The sequence below is a fragment of the Gavialis gangeticus genome, unplaced genomic scaffold (assembly GCF_001723915.1).
Source record: "Gavialis gangeticus isolate Ggan-Ray unplaced genomic scaffold, GavGan_comp1, whole genome shotgun sequence".
Taxonomy (NCBI): domain Eukaryota; kingdom Metazoa; phylum Chordata; order Crocodylia; family Gavialidae; genus Gavialis; species Gavialis gangeticus.
In genome coordinates this window covers 8,715,621-8,727,331 of record NW_017729013.1, presented here as the reverse complement: position 1 = coordinate 8,727,331, position 11,711 = coordinate 8,715,621, and the positions used below count along the sequence as shown (strand labels likewise).

Sequence of the window (11,711 nt, the reverse complement as noted above, 5' to 3'; positions counted from 1 at the left end):
GGAATAAGGAAAGGAACTGTGACCTTCCTTACAGGTATGGTCTAGCCCTAAGTATATAAAGTTAAACATAGTATAGTTTATATACACAAGCATTGCCTCACTCAAAAGACACAGCTCCGCAAAAGTACATTCAGTATTTTAAGAACATAATTAACTGACCGGAAACCTCATGATAATTAAGTCCAGAAGTAAAAGGAACGGGCAGCAAAGTAAGTCCATACCTGTTTTCTGTACTTGCAGCTCCCTTTTGGCTTGTTCTAGAATGGATTTGATGGCTTCGTCAGAGCCACTCTCTGTTGTTCGAATTCTTGTTGTGATGTTACCTGAAGAGAAAAATGAAACTAAAGATCTTAAGCAATTTTTTTTTGCAAATATGGAGTGTACATACTTATTAAATAGCATCGGTAAATTCATAGTGATAAAAGATTGGAGAGGTGTTTGTAAGCACAACGGGAAGATTTTAAGATTTATCACTTATTGTACTGGTACCTCATTTCATAATTAAAAAACCCTTGTATTTTCTTACACAGATATGGTACGGGTCCCTCACAACAATAAGAATTTTTAACATATGCCCAAACCATGGAAGAAAGCCATGTACTTAACTTTGTGTTACCCAAGTTGTTCTAAGCAACAAGACTTTTAAGAAGTGTTTAATCTCTTCAAATTGTTTCTCCTCATTTTGAAGTTAAAAAATGTGATAACATGTACCATTTTTAAAAGATTGTATCAGCTGGTTAGGCCTCAACCAAATCAGAATACATCATACATTTATCCCCGATGGGAATCTAACATAGAGAACATTGGGCATAGCAAAGGAAGTGATATTTACCCTATTTTAATTACCTCTTGAGTATGTCTGTACAATAAGACAGACATATATTTAAGCTTGAATACCCCAACAATTAGGTCTTATTATTTTTTAAAGAAAGGTAAAAATGAAGCAAAATACTTCATATTTTATGATTCTGAAAGCTATTTCAGTTCCACATACTTTTTTATAATATTACAATTTGTTAGCTATCCACATGCACATCATTAACTGGAACTGTATACTTTCCAGCTAGGAGCAAATCGTCTGTGTGGTTTTGGGGAGATTTTCCTTTGAGTTTCCTCTTTTACCAGTCTTGTTAAAAGGAAAACGCTGGAATTGGTTTAAAACCATGTAAAATGTTTAAGCTTAAATAGCATGTTTTGGTCCTTCAACAAGAACTGTGCTAACCTTTGCTGTATCTTGCTATGACAGATGAAAAAAACTGAACAGAGAGGAGTTCCGCACTATTTTAACAGCCATCTACTGCATATTTGTCAACATGTTATACTTCATTCTCCTGTGATTTTGAGTAAATTTCATTTAACCCACAGTCAAGACAGTAGGCTATTTATTGATAGCATAAGGTATACTTAATATTGTGTCCTATCCTTGCTCAGAAATGACAAAAAAAGAATAGCAAAGGTGGTATTTAGGTAATTCCGATGACCCAGAGTTTGTAATATCACTTCTATCACTTATCTCTTTTTATATACATGCACATTTAGGTAGGGTGTGAAGGAAGTATCCAAACAGGTTAAGTTAGTACAGTAGCAGTGGAATTAGAAAAAAAGTGAAGTGTTCCTTGAACCCATGGTTTGTTTTATACTTACTGTCTGTTTTTCCATCAGATTCCAGGCCAGAATCAAACTGCACAATTTTAAGGCAACACACAGCTTAAATACAATCCACTTCCTAGATATTGACTGCAAAGAAAAACACCTGCCTGTGACGTACCTTCAGACCCATTTCTTCGTTTCGGTACTTCCTGAAATAGTCTGTTCAGGTTCTGGCCTGGATTCTCTGTTGAAAAACAAGTTTGGTAAGAACAAAACAATCAGGGGATGATTTGTTCTGACATCATGGGCTGTGTGACATGAAAAGACAGCAGCAGCCTGTCTCTAAATACAAGGTTCAAACTCTGAATCTTGGTCTGAGCACTAGAGGAGCTGGCTATTTTGAAAGCAGCAAGGCTGGCTGATTTGTTAATAAAGATTACAGCTACATTCAGAAAGGAGATTAGACAGATATAAATAAATGTCTAAAGATACCAAAAATGAAGAGGTTAAAGATGGGCAGACAACTCTCCAAGTACAACCATCAAAAGGAAGAACAGATTATAAATCTGACAATGTTCATTTTCAATTAAACGACGTTTATGAAAATCCTGCCTGTTCCTTCAAACATTTTTAGTTTTAAACAACTTTCCTTTCATATTTTTAAATGTGAATCTCAGTCTTTATTTAAAATGAATCAAAATGAAATGCAAGTGTGTGTGTGTATTGCTTCTTAAAATCATCTATTTAAATATGAAAAGCTGCTTTAAATTTGCATTTGTTATTTTTTTTCCTTTTTTGTTGATATTGTGATCTCATCATCTGCTTTTTCAAGCCACACTGGAAAAATTGCTCCGAATAGTTAATAGCAAAACAAACGTCTATTGTCAGTATACAACCCCAAATATGCAAGGTACTTCTAGTGACCAATATTCTTAGAAACTACTGAATTTATCCATCTAATGTTTCATTCTGATACAGAGGGCAATATACCATATTTTATCACATATAACACACTTTCCTGCACAAATTCAGTCCCCCAAAAATTGGATGCGTATATTAAGTGGGGAAGCTGATATTTTGCCATGTATAGAAGCATCCTTCCTTGATTCCTGCTCCACAGTGCAGCTACACTATTATTCAGGCACGTTAGGGAGTCCACTAACTTAATGGTACATTGTTCTTCATTCCACATGTGTCAATGATTGTCTCTCCTCTTAATACAGCTAACCTTTCTTAGGGCCATTTTCCTGCCCACTAACTGCTCCTGTTAGCCTAAGCAAGAAAAGAAGAGTGATACAGCTGAAGATTAAACTTTGTTCCTGTACTATGCAGTCATAACTCTGAAACATCTTTTTTCCTTCATTCTGTCTTCAGAAACAACGTGTGCATTATGTTCCAAGGCATGTTGTATGCAAGAAAATATGGTATATACCCATTCCTCATTCTTTTAAACAACAATTACTTAAGCAGAGTAGATAAAGAAAATCTGTGCTTCTCAGAATGTTAAACCTACTATACAGTATTACTTCTGGAAAATGCTGTAATCAGAAAAATAGATTTAGAAAAGTCATGCTTTGTAAGAGTACATTTTACACTGTAGCTCTGTAAAACCTAGGTGAATAATGATAATGTTGTATAAATAGCCTTATAAGATGAACACTTTTAAAAGGTTTGCATATGCATAGCCCAGTCAGGACAAACTCAAAACCAAGTCAGTAAAGGTTCTTACCTCTCTGTCTACCCTGGATGCTGCGTAGTGCCAGGATGTTCTGCTCATCGGAGAGGAATTGCTTCATCTTGTGAAACGGCTCCTTGCCTCTCACAGTCAGTTTATTCCATGGCTTTGGCCTGGCTAGTATCTCGCTCACAGACCCTTGTGACAGTCCCAAGACATAATGTCCAAATATTCGCTGTCCAATATTGTGCTTGATCAATTGCTCTTTCACCTGACGTGCAATTTCAGCTGTGTCTATCTCCTCGCCTTCAGAGATGCTCCCAGCACTTTCTGACTGGCTGGGAGATGGAGCCATACCATTTACATCTGGAGTCTGTTGTAATGGACTTTGGGAAGATATGGAGTTTGTGCTGTAAGGACCTGTTGAAAAAATCATGCTTGTGCTTCCTGCTTCCTGCATTGCCTTGGAGTAGAAGGACTGCATTAGCTGTCGTTGGAGGAGAGAATTTAGTGCAAATTTTCCCGTGGAGGCCAGGGGTAAGCTGGGGCTTGCCAAGGTTGAGCTGAAAAAGTCTTGACTTAAACCCGTTGGTGAGAACTGGTGTGTACCATTAGTATTGGAAGCCTGCTCCCCCGTGTTGCGGAGCAACTGAGAAGGAGGGGAGGCCGGCAAGGTTGCAGGACGCTGACTCTCAGGCTGGTCTTTCCCTTTTCTCCTGGCTGACCCTACAAGGAAGGTCAAACATAATGCATTATGGGGGATTAAAAAGGGAAAAACCAAGAAAAAAATGCAAAGTTTGCCCCACAAAGGGAAGAAGTGCAGATTTACAAGGGCCAATGAGGTTGTAGTAATATTGTTTTGTTTTGTTTTTTATAATTTAAATTTAATAAGCCAAAGGCGGCCCCCAAAACAAACAACATGCATTTCATGTTTGCACCTTTCTTGTATGTTGCAGCCTGGAGAATCCCCCTTACAAACATTAAAACAATTACATGAAGTGCATATATACATTTAAAATAGACTGTTACAGACAAATCTCTTCGATGTCACACAATCAAGACATTGTTTTATGGACCTGGAGGAACCCAAATGCAGCAAACATTTACATTTTGGAACCAACTAATGGGATTAAAGAAATCACCTTTAAGCAGATGCAACAGATCACTCAAAGTCACAAACGTTTCAGAATGCAGTAACCCCAACGCCAGTTGCAACTTTTAATTTTCTACCAGCTGCAAAAACCTTAAGCACTGTAGCATATGGAAATTCCATGATTCCGCCATTTAAAAAAGTGTACACAGAAAAAGCCCATGTTAGAAAAGGTAAAGGCAAAGACACTTCACTGAAAAGAAGTTGTATAAAAAAAAGTGTGTGCGCATGCGCACATACATGCATGTAAAAATGGCTTCTGGCACTACTTTTGGACTGGTTATACCAAAACAGAAAATAGCTTTGAATACTACCATTTGGTACATCTTATAATGCCGCTCTTTTCTAACCTTTAGCACGTCTCTTAGGTCCCCAAGACTTATATTATTATCCAGCCTATAAAGCAGCAAAATCAAACATTATTCAAGGTTCTTTTTGTCCATTAATCTTTCTGTCATGTACTAACTTGGGCTCTCCTCTCACGTTCGCTTTTCTTTTCCCCCAGATAATAAGCAACGTATCATAGCTGAAAATCACATCAACCTACCACTCAGGTCACTATTAGTGATACGCAGCGTGGCATTCTCAGACTGCAATGAGCGGTTCTTCTCCAGCAGCAACACCTCCAGTGGTTTTGATGCATCCTAAAGAAAGTCAGAATGTGAGGATGGTTTTCATCATTAGCCAGAGAAGCCGCTTAAGGGGTCATTCAGATACTAAGAAATAATTCAGGAGATGGAAGCGAATACTTGCCTTTGCTATGACTGAGGCTACAAAATTCATCATCCATAAGTTTATGTGAATGTTTAGACTCCACTGTGTGCTACTAAATTATCTCATTTAATTTTCAATATAAATCATTAATCAACTCTTATGACTGTTTCATTAATTATTTTATTAATTCCAGTTATTTAATAATGCTATTAAAGTTTCCATAAATTGAAGACCTCTTTTCATTTGACTGAAATACTAGTTATGGCTATATTTTTTTTGTTTCCCACACCAATACAATCCCTTGGCATAAAGCACTTATTTGAAATGCTGTTTCTCAATGCAAACAGACAGTATGATCAAAAATCCAGTCACAGAAACTGACCATTTACCTTCCACTAAATATCTAACCTGTCATCATCAAAAAGCATATTAAAAAGTAATCCTTTTTATGCTCGTCATATTGACATTCATTTTGGACCTCAGAAGCAAGAATCCAATTCATAACCTTTGATCTTAAGTGAGATTAACATTCTGGAATATTAGAGTTTGTACTTTTTTCTTGGTGCTCAAAGGGTTGGTTGTTTTCTTTTGTGAGCAGTATATTTAAGGCTCTTCAACATTAAAAAATGCTGAAATTCTTGTCCAGTTGATTAGCATTTCAATAAATATGCAAGTAATGTTTCAGTTTACTTGTTAACCAATGCTAATGTCTTAAAAAGACCGTACAATATTCAGGTTATTCACTTAAACAACAGCCAAAATGTCATTCTTTGTCCTTGATCACGGGAAAGTAACAGTAACAGGCAAAAAAAATTATGTAACAGGAAAAAAAAATTTCAATCCAACTTTTATAGAAGAGACTCAAGAAACCAATGATCAAGCTGTATACCTCAGTATCTCAGGGATGCTTAAGAGCCTGAAGGATACAGATCAATAGGAAATTGTTCATTCTTATTTCAAATTAATTGTAACATAAACATTTTATTAATGGATACATGCAGAATATAAAACAAAAGTAGATTCAATACCTGTGCACCAGAGCCCTCAGTTGGTGCAAACTCCATGGACTTCAAAATACTGTGAAAGGTGAGAAAAATGAGTTATTTTCTATTTCTTCTTTTCATAACAGCTCTGTTAATAAGCATTAACATTATAATTTCCTACTCTCCAGGAAACCATAAGTGATAACTTTAACAACTTTCCTTGCAGTAATATAATCTGATAATGAATATAGAATAACCATTCAAACTAGTTATTGGATAAGAACATTTTCTCAAGCGTCATCTAAATCATTCTATATGCAACCCCACCAGGCCAGTTTAGAGCATAAATTTAAAAGGTTAATAAGGATATAACATTTTAAGCTGTCAGAAATGATATAAATTTATCTGGGAAGCTTGCAGGGAATGAAAAAGTTATAACAAAGCAGGGGAATCACCATCAGAGTTAGAATATTGTATATAAAATATACCAGCTCGCCTATCAAGGAAAATATGCACAAATTATTTCCCTGACCAATGCACTACAGGCTAAAAGACAGTTCTTCATTTTAATAACCTCCTATTCTACAGCACAGGGAAGAGAGACCTGCTCAATATTTCTTAAGATATATGAAAGATCCAAAAATGTATATATTAAGAGAAGAATTTAATAGTTTTCTTCTCCATATTTTACTAAACTACTTAACAACCACAGAATCCCTTCCTCCTAACTAAAGCCTTTAGGGTTGGTTTTACATTTTCTGTCATCTTAAAAATACATGAGAATGAAAACATACTGCTGTGCTCTACCTTTTATAATAATTTTAAGAGGTCTATACATGGGGATTTAAGGTTACTAGGATTGTGACAGTTACAGTATATAGAGGACACATTCATTTGTTACAGAAAAATACATAAATAGTACTGTTTAACCTTTATAGAGCCCTTTTGATGTATAAAGCAAATTAGAAAGATTTAATCTTTATAAGGTCTCTGAGAATTAAGGGAGAATAATCATTCTCATTTTACGAAGGGGAAACCCAAGTCACAGAAAATTTAAGACTAGTATTTCCATATTATCTGTTAATTTTGTAAGAATCTTAACACGACTAGAGCCTCACTTTAATTTGCTATTACTGGAACTGAGTGGGCGTTCAGTATGTCTGAAAAATCAGGCTGTAGGTATCTACATTTAGACACTCAGAATCACACACACCTAAAGTTAATGGATGCTTTAAAAAAATGCAGTCTTGGTGACTCATCAACGGTCAAAAAGGTCTCTTGGAAATTTAGCAAAAGACCTACTTGACTAAGAATTTCAATTCTGATACAAAGGGAGCAGAACTTGCCAATAATGCTGCTCAGTTTCTTTTCCTCGTTCTCAGCTAGGACTAAATGTGAACTAGAGCCCTTTGATTCTTAGCAGCGACTACAATGAGTAAATCTGCAGCAGAGTGCATACTTGAATATTCAAACCTTGCTTGGGGAATTTGGTAGACCCCATTCACTTTTTTGCATCCTACAACAGAGCCAGAAACTGGCATCAGCTCACCCTTGGCAGTGTGAAGTAGGCCTTCAAGCACTTAAAGTTAACATTTCCTACAAACATAAAGCTAAGAAAACATAAAGCTAAGCAAAGTGGTCTTAAACTACGACTGCAGAAACTTCCAGTATGGCAGCTGTCCTTTGCTTCAATGTAAACAATTGGAGACACAAAAATGAGACAACTTCTCCTCTGGAGATGTAAAAGATATTTGTCCACTTCAGACCCCCAAAATTTACAACCATGACATCTAAGGGCTTATCCTGCTCCAAAAACTGGCAACCAGTCTTGATGAGAGAATGATCCTGGTGAGATTGGAGGGACTGAGAAAATGTCTCTTCTGAATACCTGAGAGCAGAGCCCAATTACACAAGGGGGAAACTCAAAGACCAGTGGATATTTCTGTACATCCAGGCCCTTGGATCTGAAGGGTGTCAGGGTGGGTCTCATAGCTTATCTGGCACTGAGATCAACATTGGTAGCCTGCAGGTCTAACACAGCGAGAGGAAGAAGACAGTAAGCTTTCCTGCCTTAGATTGGAGAGCTAATCCAATTCAGTTCCTTATGGAGAAACAGGCTAAGGGGCACAAGAAAAGGGTCTATCAAACTAATGAGTCTAAGGTGCAATGCCAAAGAAACCAGAGAAAATTATGCTCAGCCAAGCCAGTACTCATTTGGTTCACCAAGACCCTTCCCTATTCTTCCTATACTCAGATTAAAAAGAAAGTTCTAGTGGCTGCTTCTTTCTGGCAGTGTTTTAAAGCTGAAAAAAGGGGTATGGGAGATCATTTGGCACTCCTTATTCATACAGATTTGCTTCATTAGGAAGCTGTGTAATCTTTCTTTATAAGGAGACAATGTCAGCAGGTGAAACACAAGCTGATGAAACCAGAGGTGGTGGCATACTGATTCATTTCAAAGGCCTCTTAGATCTGATTCTTCCTTGTGAGATATGAAGTCCCATTTTTGTTTCCAGATCTGAAAGCTGGTGACAATTTAGACATTTGGCTAGGCTTCTCAGTCCCTAAACCAGGAAGATGGTTTTTTGGACTCCTGCATAGAAAATGAATGATTAGCTGCCTGGTCTTAGCATGCTTCATTGCCAAGTCCTCTTATGACAGGAGAGACATCAGGAAGTGCTGCTTCTCCTTCTCTGACCTCAGGGTGAAGGCGTTACAGATGGAGTTAAGAGAGGGAGAGTGACAGTCCCCAAACCAGGAAAGAGAACACAGCATGTGCAACTGAAGCAACAGATAGTGCCGGGCAAAGTTCTGTTTTTTTTTTAAAACTGGATTTTGTTAGAGGTGAGCCTGCTGCCTCAGAGCCCATCAGAGCCATGAGACACTGTGGAAGCACCCAAGACTTTATCTATAAAATTGAGCCTTACCGAAGTATAAACTAAAAGTATATGAATCTTAGTCAGGAGGAGTAATTGCAATACAGGCAGTCCTCGACTTACAACGTTTTGAGTTACAACATTTCACACTTACAACATTTCTAAATTGACACCGTTTCAACTCTACGATGTCAAGTTTCAACTTTATGACGCTTGATCTGATGCGATGCCACACCAGCAAACAAGTCTGCTGTGGCACTCATCTCCCTGAGAACATCTGTCCAAACATCTTAGACACTTTCTTTAAGAAAGCAAGACAAGACTCCAGAAAAACCTGCAGCCAAGACTCCTGAGAAGACTCCAGACAAGAACCCTTCAAAAAGTCCAGCAAAGTCACCTCAAAGAAGTCCTTCCAAATCAATATGATTGCTATTTACAATATAAATACATTAATGTAGCTACGTTACTCATCTATAATTGACTGAGTACAAAATTCTGGAGTATTTTCGGTGAAAACAGGGTATTGGGCCTTGGTTCACCCATTTATAACATTGTTTCTTATGAGAAAATTGGTTCTGAGTTGCAACGTTTCAACGTAAGACGAGGTTTTCAGGAACCAATTGTGTCGTAAGTCTGAGGATTGCCTGTACTCATATCTAGCTTTACTACTGTTTTAAGGAGGTTGCTGTACTTTCTTGTGCCTACAAACAGAATTTTGAACACTGCTGCCTTTCATCCAAATACTAGATGTACTTACAAACAAGGAAACAAAAATGTTTAGTGGCCCAAAGACTTTTAGATTCTGAGGATGCATATGACAATATACTAAAGTGACAACAGATTACTTTATATTTGATTGTATTTAATTATGATATGCTAAATTAGAGCAATACTGCCCTTTTAAGACACTGGTTGTATGGTGTAAGGTGAGGACCAATGGACTGGTAGCAGATAGGCAAGTAGGCTCACTCGCACTCCTGTTGTAGAGATTTGCATGGCTTACCTCTCCTTTCTGCCTAGAAGGGTGCTCTCCTACCATTTCTGGTGGCATCAGAGAGTATCTTTTGAGGGTGTTCCTTTAGAACAGTGACTCTGCAACATTTTCAAATACTGTGCTACAGGCCAGTGTTAGGATCCAGCCATTGCTGCTGCTTCTCCTTGCTGCCCAGCTGTGGCACAGCTCAGATGAAGCTCCCTGCCACCAAGCCACCTGGCTGTGGTGTGCAGCAGTGAAACCCCCTGCTGCCAAAGGTCATGGACTTTGGATCCAACCTGTGAGTATAGGTTGCCAACCCCTATTTTAAAAGCCTTAATTGCCAGAGAAGGACCTCAGACACCTGCACTAATAAACTGGAGGCTATACCTTCTTAAGTTCTGGGAAAAGCTATTTACAATTGTGCTACACTCTACAGTTATTCTCCTCTACAGCTATCTCCAGACCAAAAATGTAGGGTAGGCAAAGGTATTCTACCTATGCATCAGAGAGCAAAGAGCTCTGAAGCTAAGCAAACAAATTCTTAATGCTAGAGTCATTTTTGATGAGCAAAATTGATAGTACAAGATAAAGTGTCTTAAGTATTTGCCATGCTCCTTTTTCAACTGCCCAAATACAAAACTGAACTTGGTATACCTGAAGATTGGGCACAGGTTCCAAGGTTGTCCACTATCACAATTATAAGAAGCCAAGATGCACAGGGTGCTACTACACATTTTATGCCCACATCTCTGGAGTGTTAAAAGCCATGAGAGCAGGCACCCAAACATGCACTGTTGTCAGAAGCTCCCTTTACTTAGGGAGGCACCCAGGTGATCTCTCTAACCACTGGTTCTCAACTTTTTCAAACTCAAGGCACCCTTCACAAAATGCCAGCTCTTAGTTTTCACTCATTTTTGACTACACAGAAATAACAGAGCAATTCTTCTGTAGCAAAAATACCTAATAGGTCAGAATGTTTTTAACTGATAAAAGCCCAGGCATAAATCTGCCGAAATTTCTGAAGTTACATTCATGTCAAGAGTAAACTTAGTCATGTTTATCCACGAAACACTGAAGTTTCCTTATGAGATGTAACTAAGTATTTGGGCACAATGGCAGCTTTAAAAAAAACCACAACATTAATTAGATAACTCATTGCATTTTATTTTGTAGTGCTGAAAATACCATACCTACAGTGTTCTGTATTATGGTTGGCAACGAACCAGAACTGCAACTATGGTTGTTTGAACAAACTGGAGCCAAGATCTGAACAATCATTTGGTTTGCAGATCCAAACCCACTCCCCAGAATCCCCACTGACTTGTAAACAAGAGCACATTACTCCTGATTCAAAACATTTCTAAACTGGTTTTCATATTTCAAAATACAAATAAAAAAACAAAATAAAATCTCAAAGTGATAATATAAGAGGCATTCATTGCATTATTACAATCTCTAATCAGAAAACAAATTTTTTTATAAAAATGTGCTTCTCCTAGCCTGGCATATATGTCTTAAATTACAGTCTAAAACGAACTTTTAAGACACTTAAAAAGCCCTGACTCATGGAGATGCTGTTTGTGGTTTAAATTTAAAACCACAGTATATTAACTGTGCAGCGCACAGAGTATTAAAGTGGTAAGTGCAGGACACAGACTGACAAAAGCAGAGACAGAGTTACAACAGAAGCCTTACATTTGAGTTGCTGGTTCTACGTAGCTCAAGATCTCCCAGATCTAGTTGTCAA

The 11,711-nt window shown here is 37.6% G+C and overlaps 1 protein-coding gene across 9 annotated transcripts in view; it reads right to left on the bottom strand.

The window, feature by feature from the left end:
* The window catches only part of CUX1 (cut like homeobox 1), a 549,359-nt gene that overhangs the window by 122,772 nt on the left and 414,876 nt on the right, over window positions 1–11,711 (bottom strand). For 5 of the 9 annotated variants that reach the window (XM_019511454.1, XM_019511458.1, XM_019511453.1 and 2 more), the window contains exons 13-17: window positions 6,158–6,206; window positions 4,963–5,059; window positions 3,320–3,991; window positions 1,769–1,834; window positions 222–323 (exon numbers count right to left, since the gene is read on the bottom strand). In XM_019511454.1, the coding sequence (XP_019366999.1) occupies window positions 222–323; window positions 1,769–1,834; window positions 3,320–3,991; window positions 4,963–5,059; window positions 6,158–6,206 (986 nt within the window). The remainder of the gene's footprint in view (window positions 1–221; window positions 324–1,768; window positions 1,835–3,319; window positions 3,992–4,962; window positions 5,060–6,157; window positions 6,207–11,711) is intronic. The other 4 variants (XM_019511457.1, XM_019511461.1, XM_019511460.1 and 1 more) reach the window with 2 other exon arrangements.